This window comes from Pogoniulus pusillus, chromosome 10 (assembly GCF_015220805.1).
Source record: "Pogoniulus pusillus isolate bPogPus1 chromosome 10, bPogPus1.pri, whole genome shotgun sequence".
NCBI classification, from domain to species: domain Eukaryota; kingdom Metazoa; phylum Chordata; class Aves; order Piciformes; family Lybiidae; genus Pogoniulus; species Pogoniulus pusillus.
This window is the reverse complement of record NC_087273.1, coordinates 14,688,572-14,707,335: the sequence shown is the minus strand read 5'-3', so window position 1 is coordinate 14,707,335 and position 18,764 is coordinate 14,688,572. Positions and strand designations below refer to the sequence as shown.

The 18,764-nt window shown below is 39.1% G+C and overlaps 1 protein-coding gene across 3 annotated transcripts in view; it reads right to left on the bottom strand.

Moving 5' to 3' along the window:
• Positions 1 to 1,644: 1,644 nt before the first annotated feature.
• Positions 1,645 to 18,764, bottom strand: part of INTU (inturned planar cell polarity protein) — a 46,774-nt gene continuing 29,654 nt past the window's right edge. For all 3 annotated transcript variants that reach the window (XM_064149968.1, XM_064149967.1, XM_064149969.1), the window contains exons 5-16: positions 16,651 to 16,769; positions 15,145 to 15,234; positions 14,533 to 14,610; positions 12,694 to 12,883; positions 11,687 to 11,740; positions 11,232 to 11,294; positions 10,004 to 10,225; positions 8,794 to 9,216; positions 7,858 to 7,955; positions 7,061 to 7,250; positions 3,158 to 3,312; positions 1,645 to 2,492 (exon numbers count right to left, since the gene is read on the bottom strand). In XM_064149968.1, the coding sequence (XP_064006038.1) occupies positions 2,381 to 2,492; positions 3,158 to 3,312; positions 7,061 to 7,250; positions 7,858 to 7,955; positions 8,794 to 9,216; positions 10,004 to 10,225; positions 11,232 to 11,294; positions 11,687 to 11,740; positions 12,694 to 12,883; positions 14,533 to 14,610; positions 15,145 to 15,234; positions 16,651 to 16,769 (1,794 nt within the window). In that variant the 3' untranslated portion in view covers positions 1,645 to 2,380. The remainder of the gene's footprint in view (positions 2,493 to 3,157; positions 3,313 to 7,060; positions 7,251 to 7,857; positions 7,956 to 8,793; positions 9,217 to 10,003; positions 10,226 to 11,231; positions 11,295 to 11,686; positions 11,741 to 12,693; positions 12,884 to 14,532; positions 14,611 to 15,144; positions 15,235 to 16,650; positions 16,770 to 18,764) is intronic.

Sequence of the window (18,764 nt, the reverse complement as noted above, 5' to 3'; positions counted from 1 at the left end):
ATGGTTTAATTGTTGATGGTTTTAGATGCTAACTTTTGTTTCTTGCATTCCCTTGACATTAGTATTTTTAACCGTGGTGCTTCATTGATTTCTTGCATACTGTATTGCTTTGCTAATAGTTACTGTAAGTAATAACTTAAAGGTAAAAGAGCAGTTTCTTAGAAGACCCCGCCTTGAATACTGCATGCAGTTGTGGTATCCCCATAAGAAGGGCACAACTGTTGGAGCAAGTCCAGAGTGGAACCCCAAAGATGATCCAAGGGCTGGAGCGCCTCTGCTATAAGGACACACTGAGTGAGCTGAAGTTGTTCAGCCTTGAGAAGACTTACTCTGGGAGGACCTTAGAACTGCCTTCCAATACCTGAAGGAATCCTGCAGGAAGGCTGGAGAGGGACCTTTCATAAGGATGTCTAGCAATAGGACAAGGAATGATTTTAAGCTGAGGGAGAATAGGTTTAGACTGGATCTTGGGGAGAGGTTCTTCAGTATGAGGGTGGTAAGACTCATAAGGCTGTGGATGCCTCCTCCCTGGGGGTGTTAAGGGCCAAACTGGATGAGGCCTTGAGCAGCTGAGTCTAGTTGAGTGGCATCCCTGCCCATGGCAGGGAAGCTGGAGTAGATGATGTGTAGGGTCCCTTCCTATATCAGCCATTCTGTGATTCTCCCAAAACCCTCTGTATTAAACCTGCTAAGCGCAGTGCAGCAGAGTGCTTGCTTTTTTATGTTCCTTCCTCCATCTGCAACAAAAGCTAGCACTCAAACTCTACATACTTTCAGACTTTTAAAAGATGCTGTTTAGATGTCATCCATACTATTAGAACATGCTTTGTAAATCTCACATCACTTGAATTACAGATGGAGAACAAATCTAAATCACTACTGATATAACTCGGTTTTGTCTAAGTGAAATACTGTCTCTCATCTTCTAGAAACATAAATTCTAGTCATGGTGATTAATAAAATGTGCAATCATATGCTTAAAATTCAGGCCTAGGACTTCTACTGCTTGGAGTTAAAACAACTGTTTAGTGAATTAAGACAAGCTGTGAATCACTCCGTGAGAGTGGGCAGTTACAGGCATTTGACTGACTATTTTAGAACCGCTCTAAACAGTGTAATTTACTAGTGAAAACAAGATCTAAGACTCCGTCAGGAGAGCCTATGGAATTGGATTTACTTAACAGCATACTTAAACTTTTTGATCCCATTGTTTAAAATGCAACTTTAGTCATGCATTTTATGAAAAGCAATCATGAATACCAAGTAGAAACAGCAGGAAGAGGGGAAAAAAATGTCCCTTTTTGACATGGAACATGATGGAAAGCTATGCAGGTGACCAGATCTAAATGTGCTGGCTATGTGTAAAAAGACCTCAAGAAGTTTGTCTGTTTTAAACCAAACTTTAAACACAACAAAAACTTTAGGAGCAGCTGGGTTGTCGGTTACAAACATTGTAAGGATTTGTAGGAAAGCTGTATTTTGTAGAAGAATTTCCATTTTGTAAACATCTTGCCCTGTCTTGCCTTACGTGGATGCTACTTAGTATTTTTTGTAATAACCAGCTGTAAATTATAGTAAACCTACCTCAACAAATACTGCTTAAAGAAAGAGAAAATAGGTTAACCAAGAAAAGCAGACTAATGCTTTGTCTTTACCAAATATACTTTTTTAATTATGAAATTATGAATATAAAATTGAGTCCATGCACAGGCCTTAAAAACATCACCCCCTTCCCCCTTATCTTCTTTTGTGCCTTCAAAACTGCATTTTAACAAATAGAAGTATTATTTATAGTTAAAAATCATGAACTAAAATACCAACCACATGACAGTGCTTGAGGATACAGGAGACCATACTGGCAAAAATGATAAGCCAGTAGTTTTGTGTGGCTAAGTGCCATAAATTGGCTAAAAGATTTCTTTCTATTCTGATTATCAGTTACTGAAAACGTTCAGTATTTTTCATGCCCTTAGAAGAGCATGAAAGTGTAATTGCAAAAAAAAACCCCACAGATTACAGAATTTTACTGTCATCAACTGCCAGATTTTCAGAGAGTACTTTGAAGATATCTACTTATCATTTTACATTACATATTATATACTGAACAGCAGTGAATGATGTTTTCATGGAGAAAATTTATGACCAGGATAAATAAATCGACAATATATAAAAATAAGAACTTCATTTGTCTTCAGTTGATGAGATCATGAAGTCGATCATCACTGAGTCATACCACGAAGTACATGTATTTCTTTTTTTAAAAGCATTTCAAGGATACACCATGGATGGACACCACAATTGGGTTAATTTCTCTTTATACTGAAGTGCTTCAAAGAGAGGATAACACCCCACAGGATGGCTGAATGTTCAGGAAGTTCATCTATGTAGCTAAGCCAAAGGAAAGTTTAAAGGCCAGTTCAACAGCAGCTTCTGTGACTGAGTCATGAAAGCAGACATAACACTCCTGAGGTTTTGGATGTAGAATGAGTCTCCTGGGAAAAAAAAAAGAAAGAAAATTTAAAAAAAAAAAGGAAAAAAGGAAGAGAATAAAAAAAAAGGAAAAAAAAATTCATTATAGGTGTTTGATTTTTCTCCTCAACTGTTTGATAAATTCTGGCTGTATTCTGCAGTTTCAGCAAGATGTTAAGAACAACTGCTGTGCAAAACAGCAAATTTCTCCTGCATTATTTTACTTCTTTCAATACATCAGATTTTTAAATCTCTGTTCAAGAGTGTGTATAGAAAAAAAAGTCTTCAGGTTTTCAGGATGCCTGTATTGTACTGGTGTGGCTGCCCAGGGAGGTGGTGAAGTCACCATCCCTGGAGACGTTCAAGAAAAGACTGGATGAGGCACTTAGTGCCATGTTCTAGTTGACTGGATAGGGCTGGGTGATAGGTTAGTCTGGATGATCTTGGAGGTCTCTTCTACCTGGTTGATTCTATGATCCAGGTTTCTGGGCCACAAGCTCAAGCCCCAGTATGCACAGATTTACTGATTTTTAAGCTTAGTCTACCTAGGTACACTCCCACACATCAATCTACTAAGCCTTTTCAGTGTTTCTGTCATGTGCTATAGTTCAATTTATTCTTGAAGAATACAGCAGCATATTCAAAATGGAAAACTTAAGGAGAAACATTCAATTGTCTTTAAACTCACCCCACAACCCAGTAACTCATTGTTGGTGGTGGTTTCTTCTGATCAGTCCAGTTATCAGGGGAGCACTCAAACAAAACTCCATGCTCTGTTATCAGGTCCTGGTCCTCAGCGGGCTTACTAAATTCTGAAATCCCACTGCTTGCTTTCTTCTTTTTCTGTATAATAACAGATGAAATTAGTATAGACTGAAAGATTTTTACATACAGACATAGAGCAATTTTAACTATGTGATTGCTTCCAGAATCTCTGACAAATGACATTACTGTCAAGAAGCCAAACTTGGAAAATAAAGCTAACTTGCTTACATGATTTTCTATTCCAGAGTTTCATTACTTTGGCATCAACAGGCTTTCCCATTCTCATCTAAGATAAAATAGCTTCTTAAAAAAAGTCTGTTGCAACAACTGAAGGTCTCATCCTTTTTCTCTGTGTGCTTCTCTAATTAAGAATGATCATGGTAAAACTGTGTTGAATAGGAGTTGGACAGGCAGGAATTCTTTTTCTGTGAAGTACCCAGCCAAAGCATTTTGCTCAGAGCATTTCCTTGCCCTTACTCAGTTACCAGTGCATAAGTTGTACAGAAAATTAAGACATTTTCAAGTTTTGATGAGCTTTTAGAGCTAATGTTTTGTACAGAGCTTTTGAATAAACCTTGCAGTTCCGTTTGTTTCTCAGCTGAACTTCTGGTACTGTTTGATGAGGATCAAACTGCAAGCACAAAACCTACTTTTCTGTTTTTGCTGCCTTGGTGCTCAACAGTTCTTTGAGTTCACTAAAGCCATGGTATCTTTTTCCCTTCCTATGTCTGGTGAAAGACCAGAATGGACTTGGAGCCAAACTCAGGAGGATTGTGAAAGGGTTTGTCAGTAGTTCTTTTCCCCACTGAAGTCAAAGGCAGTTCATTATTCTTCTGTAAATGTCTACATAAAGATTTAAAGCTTTGGGTTTTAGATTATGGAAACAGGAGTGGAAATGCCTTTGAGATAAATCTTTCTTAAAAGAGTTGTTAAGCCAGGGCATCTCTGGATATATCAAAGAAAGTTCTGTTTCAATCAGTTTATTCAAAGGTGAAGGAGACTGTTTTTTAACAAAAAAACCCCAAAACCCAAAGAACTTCTGTCTGCCACATGCAGAAGCAGAAACCACACCTCTCAATTTGCCTACAATATCGAAGATAGGGGACTGAAGATCTAGAGCCAACATGTGAACTACCCCACATTTCTCTAGAAGATAAACTTTGACCTGCAGTACCTGTTACTTGATTTCTGAATTTCAGAGCAGATTGAACCCAGCAGCTGCTTGCTCTATTCCCATCCAAAGGAGCCAGAAAAGCATGTGATGCAGTTGCTGTGGCCAAAACAGAAGCTGAACTTCTGACTTTCAAGTGTGACTTTTTCACTTTCTTTGAGCTACATCTAATGGTTGACTGGTATCTTCATCCATTTTTTTTGGCCTGAACTACACACTATTTGACAGTTGTTAGCATCAGAGGCAATTTGATGAGAAATATTTGTATATTCTCTGCTTTCTTTTGAGTTTCCACAACCCCCTACAGAAGTGCCCAGAATACATGACTCATTGCCAGAGCCTGCTGAGCCAAAGCCCAGTGTCATATGAAGTTGACAAAACAATCCATTAAATTAACCTGGTTTTCCTAACACTTACAAAGTCCTGGATGACTTACAAGGCACATGAGTCTAATCAGAAGTGACATCTTCGGTAACTTCAAGACAACATTAAGAACAATTATGCTGCTATTTGCAAACTCTGTTCACTCAAATTTATACTGCCATTCCTGCCTGTCATTTAGTTCACTTGGACTGTCACTTTAGGAGCTAAAAAAATGGAACTGATAGCCAGTATTCCACATGGATTTATAGTTAATTATTTCTCTTCTGTTCCAAAATGATAAACAGGTCACAAAATTAGCAGAGATGAAACATTACTGTAATTTGGTTTGTGTCAATAACAATCAACTGTGTAATTAGCAAAGAAGACTTTTAGCACAGTACAGTGTGCACTGAACACAAAATGTCTGATCTGAACAGAATATCTCATGAATCCATTTTTGTACCTATTACTTAGATCTCTTCTATTTTACTACCATCTCACTCCAGATAGATTATGTGAAGAGAAATTTGTCATCTAACAGAAGTCAGTACAATTGCTGACATCAGGTCTGTCCATTTTTAAGTCTAACCTAAACACCAAGTGCCCACATAAAGTTGTGGCAGCTGAGATCAGGCTTCAGTATCCTTGTAAAGGGAAAAAAGCCTTACTTGTTCTGGCCTGCCATCTAATCTAAGCTCCAAGAGATGTGAAAGCATAATTACAAGGAATTGATCGTTATAGCTAGTCTTCTGGTAGACTCATCCATGTGAACAAACAGCTACAAACATTAGTGAATGGCAAATGTACAAGCAGCCTTAGGTAGCACAGAAACCAAAGGCACTAAGAATGAAAAACTTCCCACTGTCAGAGGCCTGCTCCACCAAATTGTTCAGACACACGGACTGCCCTTTCACTGCTCGTCTTTGTGTGACATTAAGACGCCCTGAATTTCCTTCTGCTGCCAATATGAAATCTTCCAGTACTGAAATGGTTTAAAAAATCCCTTTTTAACTACTTTACATTTTCTGAACCTAGGACATAGAACTTTTTGCTAAGTCTTGCCCAGGTTGTGGATGCTTCCTCCCTAGGTGTTCAAGTCCAGACTGGATGAGGTCTTGAGCAGCTGAGTCTAGCTGAAAGGCATCTCTGCCCATGGTGGGAAGGTTGGAGTAGATTATCTCTAAGGTCCCTTCCAACCTAAACCATTATTTGATTCTATGAAATTTCAAACAAGATTTCTAGTATGAAACAGAGTAAGCAAATGCTCTACTGGAGACATGGAATATTTATTGTGAAGGCATTTTGGTTGGGAAAGGGTGGTGGTAGGCTTGATGGGGCAAACATGGGCTTATCCATGTTGCCCTGCCCAGACACATTCCTCTGCTCCCCTTACTTGTGTGCTGGGGGATGCAACCGTGGGAGGAGAGGGCAAAAGCCCTGGCTTCACCTTATATGGTGAGGCCTGGCAAAGTGCCATTCTGATTGGCTAATCTATGTCCAATGCCCCCTTAGTCTCAGACTGCATATTGATAAAAGGGATAAGCAGGTAGCACGAGGGCTGCTGCTGCTGCTGCCTCATTTTGCATCCTGAATTTGCCTGGAGAGCTTATCAGGAACAGGCTCTAAATGCCTGCACACGATCAGATTGCATAGCCAGCCAGACATTGTGCTGAGACTGCACATCGCAAGACATCCTGCCTGTACCTGAAAGTCTCCTGCTAAGACTAGAAGTCCTGGAGATACACAGATCCTCTAGAGGAGCCAAGAGACAAGGTCAGAGATTGACTGCCTCTTTTGCCTAGAAATCTGGGAAGAATCAAGTCTCAGCAGTCAACAAGACAGAGTTCCACATGCTTTGGGTACTGTCTGGTTTATACTTTGTGAGTAAATACTTAAAAGTCTCTTCCAGTATATTATTTGTGTTTGCCACTATAAGAAATAAGTGATCTAGTTTTGCCTGTTTCCTGTGTGTATAAATTTCCCAACTGTGCATTTTTGAACCTGTGAAAAAGTCTTCTGGTGAGTTTTAATGCTAATAAACAGTTTTCATAGTTCTTATCATTGCCTGGATATCAAAATTAATAGAGATTATTAATTTTGCATAATCCTCACAGAAAGAGAGCCATCAGTGCATCCACACTTGGCTGGATGGTGAGAAAAAGAACCTGCCCATAATAGTAAAAATAATCAGGAGCTTTAAAACCAACCACACATATGCAAGTACTCCTGCTAGTGAACTACTGAAATAATGAAGAGTAATGTGGACAGAAACAGAAAACAAAGCTTCCGTACTTCTTTCCTCATGGATTGCTGAAAAACAGAACGAATGGAGAGACAGCAACGATAGAAATTCTCAATCAGCTGTGGGTGGATGGAGCCACCCAGCCGTGCTACTTCTTTGTGAGTTGGAGTAATAAAGATCCCTTGCATTGTTTCCAAAGACAGATAGTGGAAGAGAGTATTCTCGGGACCAGATGTCAACCTTAAAAACACAACCAGAAGAATTCACTTAATATTAAAATCATTTGGAAATACATTTTAGTTAAGCAACTCTTTGTTTCTTACCACAGAATTCTTTTCCTGGTCATTCTAAAAACAGCACAAAACCTGATACAGACAAGCAAAAGGTGCTTATTTCCACAGCAAGGAAATCCTGCTGATAGGGACTGTTAATACATTTTTTTAAAAACCCTTTTTTTCCAGAGCTCAAAGAAAAGACCACAGCAGACTGTGCTGTCACAAGCAACAAATAGGAACTGGGAAGATCCTGGCTTCTTGGTCATTTGTACACCTACTTACAGATACCTGGGAGGCACCAAGGGTAGGTGTGGCCCAAAACCTCTTTTATTTGAGCTTCCAAGGTCATACAGGTGTGGGACATGCAAGTATTCTACTGACATATCCCTGAGAAAGAGTCACTTGATCTAATGAAGCTCTCCATCTAAGAGCTTCACTTTTGAGAATCCTTGCAAAGCAAAGTGTTAAGTAGAATAAAATCATGCAGGAGTTTCTGCAACCTGTGCCTTTTCAAAACAATGATACAAGTGGGGCCTTAAAACTTAAACACTGAGTGAAAAACAATTTCTTACTTGACAGCATTTAGAAGTTCTGTATCTTTCTCTGACAGGTTCTTTTTGAGGCTTCCTAAATGAAATGGGTTTGGTAAGGTATGTTTTTTTCGAGTGGCCTGAAAAACAAGCAGCTGGATGAGCTAACAGAGAAAACACAGCTAATGACCAAAGAGTCAAATCAATAAACCACCTACTTAGGAGAAAACAACACAGCATTTTTAAAAGGGCCTCAACAATTGCATCAACTTAGATAAATGTATTTTACAGTCTATTCTACACCAAAATGAGTTAGAAGCAGTTGTACAACTGTAGAGCAATTTGTTCTGATAACTTCTGTTTACACATTATTATTTTGGTGATATTTTCCAGTTATTTCTGCTGATTCTAAAGCAGCCATACCCACTTCAGTCATAGGAAAAAAACCCAAATATTTACAAGCAATGATAATATTTAAGAAGTGATGACTCTGAGGCTGACTGAAGGCTTCCCAAGGCAACAGAATTATTTCCTACTGAATTCAGGGGCTGTTAGAATTATTCTGACAAGCCCTCCAGAACCTTATCACAGAAGCACAGAATGTTAGGTGTTAGAAGAGGCCTCCAGAGGTCACCAAGCCTAACTCTCTGGCCAAAGCAGGGCAATCTGCACAGAAACACATCCAGATGGATTTTGGAGGTCTCCAGAGAAGGAGACTCCACAATCTCTCTGGGCAGCCTGTTCCAGTGCTCACCATAATGAAGTATCTCCTCATGTTGAGGTGGACCCTCCTGTATTCCAGTTTGAACCTGTTGTTCCTTTTCTGTCATTGGGCACCACTGGAAAGAGACCATCACCTTCACCCTGACGCCCACCCCTCAGATATTTATTATAGATGTTGATGAGATTTCCTCTCAGCTGTCTCAAAGACTTTTTAAAAAAAAATCTATTTATTTTTATCAATTATTGTTCTCATACCTGATCTACTGCAGACTGTGGATTACTGCTTTCATCTTCCACAGCACCTTCATTACCGTGGTCAGGTCCTTCACTGCTTCTTGTAGGGCTCAGCTTACGTGTCATTAAGGAAGAGTCACCAAACAGAGTCCTTCTGCTTGCTGGAGTGGTTACTGATTTGGAAGTATTTTGTAGCTTACTTAGGATGGGTGAGGTGGTCAAGCTCTCCAGTTTGTCATGTGCAGTAGGAAGGAAGGAGTCAGCACAAGCTAAAGGTGGAACAGAAGGAGAATCTAGTCTTTCCTCTATGCTGGCTTCTATGCCTTCCAGTTGAAGTATAGTGGCTTTGACTTGATCTACGTAGATACAGTCTGGTCCTGGGTTCCCAACAGCTTTTGATGCACAGCCTCCTGCCTCCAGCAGGACACACAGCATGAAGTGTCTCTGTAAATGTTAGGTAGCAACATTAGCCTTTGGTTTCATATACAGCATGTGCTGTATTGTATTTGTGTCTCATACTTGGGCAAAATATGGCACTGTATCTGACATTGCTTCCTCATCTCCACAGTTAGGTTTTTTTTAGTAATCAAATCATGTCCAAGGAGATCTTTCTGTTACCATGATACTTTAAGTTAAACATTCAAATGGAAAAGCTATGATCTGCAAGCTTGTTGGTTGCTTATTTTTAAAGAAGTCTGTAGTAAAAAACAAAATCCAAATATTTCTGAAATGAGGTGTCTAAAAATACACGATAGTAAAAGTTAAAACACTTTTAACTGAAGTGATGAGAGGTAAAAATAAGAATTTATACTTCAACTTGCAGGCTTTGCAAATGTATAAAAAAATGCTACTCTGTTAGATGTTCTATCCCATGAAACAGCTGCAATCTTTTGTCAAATTACTAAATAAAATTCACAGAAATATTCCAGATTCATACATGGCATCAGGTTGGAAGGGACCCTCAAAGATCATTTTGTCCCACCCCCCATTTAGTGAGCAGGGACATCAACTAGATCAGGTTGCTCAGGGCCCCATCAAGTTTGATCTTGAATATCTCCAGGGATAGGGCATCAGCCACATTGCTAGGCAACGTGTTTCAGCATTTCACTACTCTCATTGTGATGAGCTACTTCCTTCTCGCCCATTAAATGAACCCTGCTATTGATTTTACTGGGCAGACAACAGTAAAACAGAACATTGGAGAATGAGCATAGGGCAAACATTAACTCACCAAGCCAACGATCAGTAAAAAGTATCTTGCTTCAGGTTCCCTGTATCCTGTAAAACTTGAAATGTCACAAGGCTGGATATGGTGCTCTGGAAACACTTCTCGCCATATCACTAACTGACCAATCTTCTGCTCGGCTGCCAAGGGTAACAGACAATAGTGCCGACAATACAAGCCTATATCAACGAGATCTTCCTTTGGCAAGTGACTGCCGATCAAGTAACCCTTAATTAAACACAGAAAAGGAAGTGTCTTCAGTAAGAAATACAACACCACCACTTACCACTTCAGAGTACTTTTCATATAGAGATATGCATGCTCTCCATGCATTCAGATGGTAAAGCTTTCTGGGCAGAGCCAATCTTTTTGCTATAGACCTGTACAAAAGGTAACACCTTGCCTTTCAATCAAAATACTCAAATAGAGACAAACAAAACATCAGCATATGTCCAAGTTATCAAAGGTGAGCTTTACCAGCTTGCAGAACAGCTACATAGTTAAGGTGCTTTAATTTCCATTTCATTTTCTCTCAAAACCCACTCAGTTTTCACTGGGATGAGTGACTCTTCTGAACAAGACAAGCAGTAGCATAACAGTACTTCCAGCACTAAGGGCATTCCAGTTAAAGCACTGTCAAGACAGATAACTGTGCAGTTGCAGTTGTGCTAACAGCTTAGTTCTGTAACACTACCAACATGGAGAACAACTGCACGATAAAAACCCTTAAAAGATCAGCTTCCTTAAAGCAAAGCTGTTACCTTCCTCTTTGTACTGCTAAATACATTGTCTGCTTTTAATAACAATGTGCTTTAAATAAGGCCAAGGTGCAAAAAGCTCTCAATCCAATTTTTCAAGCCTTTGATTTAAAGACAGATTCAAGACACATCACCTGTTACCTTCATTTAAAATGACAAATGAACAAAAAATCCCTATTAGAATATCATACAGGCTCATCTGAACTAACTCTTATTAGTCTCTTATTACTGTCTCTCTCCAGTCCTTGGATTAGACACCAGTTTCAAACAAGCATTTTGTTCTTACCCATCACACACTATAAATCACTTCTGAACATCAATGTTGTTTGAGTTTTAGGTCTGTTGCCATAAATGCACATCTGAAGCAATCATATGTCTTCTTCATGTCTGTGAGGTTCTGAAAAGAGTTACTCTATGCCTGGGTTAGACTCCCAGATACATTTTCCTCATCTTAAGGCTTTCATGGCTAGCGTTACCTTGTAGAAGAGACAAGAGCCCATAATCATATATAATCTTCTCATGCTGTAATAGTCTTCAGACTGTGGAGAAAGAAAGCATGACTTGACTTTTAATTCAGATTTTTAACTTGTCAAATGCAAGTCTCCTAATACTAATGCAATACTAATTGCAATCAATATCTTATTAACTCCTTAATTTTTGACTACTTATTATTACCAGAGCAGATAATATGAACAACACCAAATTTTTAGCTTCCATTATGGATTTTTTGTGCCACTAAAAAACCCTAAACCCAACAAATTTAATCTCAAAATGACAACTTCTTTTCTAGTTCTTATCTGTCTCTGACAGATAATTCCCAATGGATTTAAAAAGTGGGTGAGTTTGAAATCAGTGCTTTTTTTAAACTACTGAAAATGATACCAGGGCAAAGAGAGACTGTGCATTGCAACAACAAAAACAAAACATTTACCAGCTCTGCAAAGTCAGCTGCTTCCAGGTCACTCAGTGCTGTGTCAATTTCCACCTGAAACATTTAACCAGCACATTTTTGCAGAGATTTACAACACATTAACTTACGCTAACATCAGAGTTCTGTCTTGCCTGTCTCAAAAGATTAGGATCCACAAGTACAAAGTGAACAGATAAAAGTTTGCACGTACTTTTCAGTAGGAGTATCAAATATTTGGGACACCAATTCAGCAGATGAAAGAAAAATCCTTCTTAATTGCTGTGTATTTCCCTCTTCTTTTCAAACTGTAAAATTTCTTTGCTTGTGTGCCTGCTGAACTCACTGTTGGGTATAAAGGAGCTGTCACTCTTGCTTTGTGGGCTTTAAAACACAGGGTCTAGTGAGTGCCCCTTAAAGGCTAGAGACAACTCTGAAGTCTGGCAAGCTACTCTATCCAACTGAGTTATTAGAAAAATCTTTTTCATAATGGATTTAGGATTTGTCTCTATGGAAATTGCCAAAACTTTCTCACACATTTGCTTTGTTCTACTGAAGCCACTTTCAGCTTGCTCACTTCCCTGTTAATGTAAATTTTACTAAACGCACTTTCCTTTCAAGAACATGATACTGCTTCAATTTTTGCTCTAGTGCTCTACAAAGTAATTGGAGGACTGTACCGACCTCCAAGAATAACAGAGCTTTTAAAGAAAACAGAAAGAACAACAGAAACAAACAATCGAAAAACCCATGAAAACAAAAAAAGAGAGATCTTTCATCTATTTTGTGCCAGAGTCTGTCTGAGGAGAAACTTAAGAGCAATCATTTAACAGTCACTGAGTCTTGAAAGGACATTCCCATGGGAAAGACTGAGCAGTTGCAAACTTAAATAAAGGATTTGTAGGAAAATGAGTGGTCTGGGATGGGCACAGCCCTCAGGCGAATTACACAGTAACAGCAGAAGACACCTGCATCAATTTTCTGGCCTCTCATACAGAAGGTTTTCTAGAGAGATCTGAAACTGACGTGACCTTGATTTCCTGAGGCAGGGTCAGCCAGCGCAGGCCCGGCAGACTGTCGCAGAATAAGGCACTGCAGGTATCGTAGTGCTGAGCGCTGGGGCTGCTGCTTGACCTGAGTCTTGCAGGCTGAAGTGCACGCTGGAAGAACAGGTTGAAAAAATGATCCAGGCGAGAAACATTTTCCACCTGGCAAAAGGCACTGAACAAACATGAACTCCAAGTTAAAATAACATCGAGAAACTTGTAGGTTGTTTAAATAACCCTCTGTGCTGCAGAAGCCTCTACAGCATGGTACTACAGTTAGATTTCTTTTAACATTCATTTTAAACATGTAAACATGAAAAAAATCCACTAGGCTAATATCCAGTAGGCAGTACCTGCAAACAAAGGAAAAGCTACGGCCATACAGTATTACAGCATATGGCTTAGAGCAACTTGAGACAGTGATCATCTTCATCCTTTTGGCAATGAACGTTCTTTCTCTTTCTCTCTACAGCCCTCTCAGTTCAACCCTGAATTGAACGCAAGCACTTAAGCAGCCTACCTAAGCAATTTTATTTAGGTTACAGTCAGACTGAGAATTTTCTGTGCAATTTCCAACTGCAGAGAAAGACTCTGCCAAGTAAAGCTGAGAAGCCTGGAGTGTTTATTAAAAATACATCACTGATTCATATGCACGTCCTCTAGACTTGAGCACAAAGGGTAACATTGGCAGAGTGCTGGTGACATCCATGGTGACTTAGGTTATGTGAACGATTTAACCTAACCAAGGACAAAAGTGTCTGAAGTAATAAAGACTGTTTTAAAAAAAATTACTGGAGTTAAGACAGAAACAAAAAAGGCATGAAGAACAGAATTAGTTTTTTTCAGTCACAGAATGGTTGAGATTGGAAGGGACCTTAGAGATCATCTACTCCAACTTCCCTGCCATACGGCAGAGACACCTCTCAAGTAGACTCAGCTGCTAAATGCCCCATCCAAACTGTCCTTGAACAGCCCTAGGGAGGGAGCACACACAGCCTCCCTGGGCAGCCTATTCCACAGTCTCACCACCCCTCACACTGTAGAACTTCTTAAAATCCAGTCTAAACCTACTCTCCCTCAGTTTAAAACCATTTCCTCCTGTCCTCTTGGTAGACACCCTTATGAAAAGTCCCCCTCCAACCTTCCTGTGTCCAGTTCTGGGCCCCTCAATTCAAGAGAGATGTTGAGGTGCTGGAACGTGTCCAGAGAAGGGCAAGAAAGCTGGTGAAGGGCCTGGAGCACAAACCCTATGAGGAGAGGCTGAGGGAGCTGGGGTAGTTTAGCCTGGAGAAGAGGATGCTCAGGGGTGACCTCATTGCTGTCTACAACTACCTGAAGGGACATTGCAGCCAGGTGGGGGTTGGTCTCTTTTTCCCAGGCAACCAGCAATAGAACAAGGGGACACAGTCTCAAGTTGTGTCGGGGTAGGTCTAGGCTGGATGTTAGGAGGAAGTTCTTGCTAGAGAGAGTGATTGGCATTGGAATGGGCTGCCCAGGGTGGAGTCACCGTCCCTGGAGGTGTTCAAGAAAAGCCTGGATGAGGCACTTAGTGCCATGGTCTAGTTGACTGGCTAGGGCTGGGTGCTAGGTTGGACTGGATGATCTTGGAGGTCTCTTCCAACCTGTTTGATTCTATGATTCCTGCACGTTCCCTTCACATACTGGAAGGCAGCTATAAGGTCCCCCTCGAGTATTCCCTCTCTTTGTGCAAGTATGAAGGAACATGCAAAGAAACCTCAAGTCAGCATTAAAACTGATGCTACTAGCTGTATTCAGTGAGCATCAATGGAAAATAACTGACTGAAAACACTTGAAAGAACTCACGTGTCTAAAGAACCATACATAAATTTCAAGGTCCTGACAGCATCTTCAAGCATGTTCCTCAGCTGAGGAAGTGGCACACTGAAAAATAAAAACATAGAGCTGTGGTGATAGCATCTTTAACACAAATAAGCATTTGCACTTTTGAAAGAGCTCTATTTTTAAGTAGTGATATAGTGCAAATAAATAATTCTTCAGACTGCAGGAGAGATTTCCTTTGAGTGACTTGCCCATGGGCACATAGACAGTAGTAAAGCTGAGGGGTGAGGAAAGAGAGAAGTTCTCCTAGAACACATAAGTGTGTAATATTACTGTTATTCAGTAGTCCTAATCAGGAATTCTGCAAACACTGAAAGTTGCTGTTTGCTAGCCCACACATTTTTGAGATCTAGTAACACCTGATTCCTTTTAGAGGGAAAAAATCCTCCATCAACAGATGTATAAAAGGTAAGAACAAAGTCCACCAACAAAGTGGAATCAAGAGTAGGAAACCAGTTCTAGTGAAAAGAGTAAGGCCTCCCTTTCTTGCCATATTTTAGGTCAAAGAATACAACTTGAGGACTTACAGTTGGAATCAAAATAAAAGGAAAACAAAGCACTTAATTTTAAACTCACTTTTCTTCAGGAAGGCCAATTACAAGCAACTTGTCAGATTCTTTCCAGTAAACAACTTGAACTAGTTTTTCACACAAGAAGAGAGAGGAACTAGAAAAAACAAACCAGAAGTACTTCTGTTAACACTATGAAGTTACAGAAGACCCCCACTATAAGCCAGAATGATTTATATGTATTATATATGCAAAGCCTCATGCTCTCATGTATAATCATGTTCATGTGGCTGGGGGAGATAATTACTCATTATAACAGAACTCAAAGAGTGACTTACTTCAATTCCAAACAGATCACACCAGTACTAATGTTTTCAAGGATACAAATATAAAGGATGAACAATCACTACTGAAGCACCACAGTTGTCTTCTGAGTGATTCAGATGCTCTTTAAAGGTCTTCCTGCCTAGCTTTTAACACAGTCAGCTTAGAAAATTAATGTCACTTTAGATCACAGTGAGATAACTGGAGGTACTAATGAAGGTTCTGAACATAGCAAAATAATTTCACAAGACTCCAAGGGGTATTTGAAGATATTACCAGAGTAAGAAACAAGCTTGAACTCTCAGGCTATCTCCTTGTACAGAAACTCTATGAAGCTCAGAAATCCCAAAACACACAGACCTTTCATTTGAACCATTTAGTGGATTAGAACATGAAACAGAATTAGACTCAATGTTCTAATTAGCAGTAAACAATACGTTATACAGTAGATTATCAGATTAAACGTACCGGTTGCTGCTAAAACCAAGGTCTGTAATGGTCTCAAACACTAAATTTATAGCAGCCCTCACCTTTCTTACTATCATGCCAGAAATTTTAACTAATGAGGCAAGACAGGTACAAAATGAGAAAAGGGCAACTTTAGTTTAAGATTGAAAGATTTAAGAATTTAACTTTTAAGATAGGGCTCCGTGACTGATTAACTTGCTTCACTGATCTACTCACGTTGTAAAATTGATGGTACTGAATAAAACAAAATTGTCATTTTGTTAGTTAAGAAATACCTTAGTTTGTCCTGAAAGTTTTTATCCTTCACATACCCAAAAGTACTTTCCAAACAAAACAAGTGATAGCTTTTTAATGTAGCTAACTACAAACAAACAAAGATTCCTATCTCAAAACATACACAACGCTCGTGCACACACAACCATAATTTTCTCTTCTGATGGGAAAAGCTTCATAGGACACCTGAGGATTAGCTATTAAAATTTTTGAAGGGATGAGACAGTTCATGGAGACCAGCAGAAGTGCTTCAGTATCTTAGACTTGAAAAATGAAAAACTGAGAACCTGAACAGTGAAGGTGAGTCTAAGATATCAAGCATTTCTGCATTGTTTTCTAATGATACCAAGATCAAACAATGGATTGATTTGTCTTCTGGACATGTCCCAGAATGCTTCTATATGAGAGATTCACCCTGCTTTTGTCTAGAACTTGATGCATGACCCATGTGTGTACTTATCTATAAACCAATAAAAGTAGTAATACATTAAATTTCAAAGGCTTTTACCTGATAATCTGGGTACCGGTAACACTTTCCAGTATGTCAGATAGTGTGAGAAATATTCCTCTCACACTTTTCAGCTTTTGGGATGCTTCTGATATGGGGTACTGATAAAGAATTTCTTGCTGTGAAGAAAGTTAGTTGTTAGTTGAGTAAAGCAAAATCAAAAGCAGAATCACAAGATAAGTTTGTGGGAAACAAAACTTTTTTTTCCCTGGCATGTGTTTGTTTTTTTTTTAAACTCTGAAAGGTTCTATCACATACTTTCATGTGATATCAAAACAAACAGTACTCAGCCTGGGCATTCTAGAAAGTTCTAAAAAGCATATGAATGTTTCTGAGTTCACATTTTTCTACTTTATAGAAAAGTAGGACTTATGTAGAATGATTCTTCTATGGAGAAACAAAAAATGACAAACAGTATGAGCTGAAAGCACACTGTTAACAAACCTGATTCCAGGAGACAGCTAATATTTCTATGGCTCCCCCAGTATTTAAACAGGGATTTCAATCACCATCACTCAGCTCTTTAAAACATAAAACCTCCAATCTCTATATAACCTTACCTGTGTTACACCTGTAGCACTAAATTTAACTGAGGTATGCATTCAAATAACATCATTAACAATTTTGTCATCCAACTTGGGCCTGTTTCTGTCAGCACTCACTGAAAGCGAAGATCAGTAGAGCGAAGTATTTGTGACAGTTATCTTTCTTTGTCTAAACAGTTCCTGATTTTTTTTTAATGTAAGCATTTTCACAATTTTTGTATTAATTATTTCAGCAACCACAAAAATATAGTAAGAAGCAAATGTGATTTCTCCCCATTTACTCCTTTTCTGCCAAATCATGATGGGCCAGAAATAATGCATGGAATATTAAGCACATCCAACGCAAAGAGTATACTATATTACTTTTCTCTTCCAACACAAGACATGCAGACATGCTTAACTTTCCTATTCATGTCACTAAGCACATCCAGCCAGTGCTAATACCAGCTAGAAATTTTTCCTTCATCACGATTAAAAGAATGCAGACTTTCAGCATAGAAGGGCCTGGCAAACTCTTTATTCTTACCCAGTTTAATTAGCTCTATTTTCAAATACTCATTAGTGACAAGGATTTCTTGCTTGAATCAATCCCTTGGCTGGAAAAAACTCTGCCATTTTCTAATTATGGCATGACAAAGAACTAGAAAGAGCCTTTTTTTTTTCTTCTCTCCTCACTATGAACTGGAGCCTTTACACAAAATTAATTTGAGAATTATCTGTAGACTTTCCCAGGGAAAGAAAAGACAACTGTAACAAAAGGTCATAGCTGTATCACATCTATGTATTGAGTTAGCAAGGTTCAGCACAAACCACCACACAAGTTCAGCTGACTTCAAAGCAAGGTGAAAGCTCATAGACCAACAACAATGGAATTAATAGATGAGAAGTATCTCATTTCTTAAAAACGTAAACCTTCTTTCAACCCCCAAACCCCAAACTTGGACATACAGTCTAAACTATTGGCTTACTGAGCCCCTTCCTTTTTCTGTTTTGCTGATTTCTCAGACTGAGCCTAATTAACATTTAAGAAATAAAATCAGTGCAGTTTTGACAGCATTAGAAAGGGCTTAAAGAAATTAAGTCACAGTGGTGCCAGCCAGCTAAAAATCAGTAATCTTCAAACACCATGCACAGTAGAGGATTTTAAGTTGTATCTTTCGTAAGGTTAAAAAAGAATGAGGAAATGAAAGACAGCCACAATTTCTTGAAGATTAACAAATAAATTATAAAAACAGAGAGAAATGCTACAGGATGTACAAGTCAGTGTCAGTATGAGCCAAGCTATGAACAGCTACTCACAGCCCGAGTGTCAGCTACAAGCCAAGCTACTCAGCAATGCCTGCTTTGCCAGGAGGCTGAACACACGCTTCCAGTAACACTATCAGGTAGGAGGAATATGCACAGGACTCCTTTTAAGACAGGAAATTACCAAAATCAGTTCCTACACAAAGATGTTCTAGCTGGGTGCTGGTACAAATAACAGATTTTATCATCATCATACCCACCTTGACCTAAAACACAAACCAGACAAGATCAACCTTACTCAATGAAACCATTGTCACACAGGAC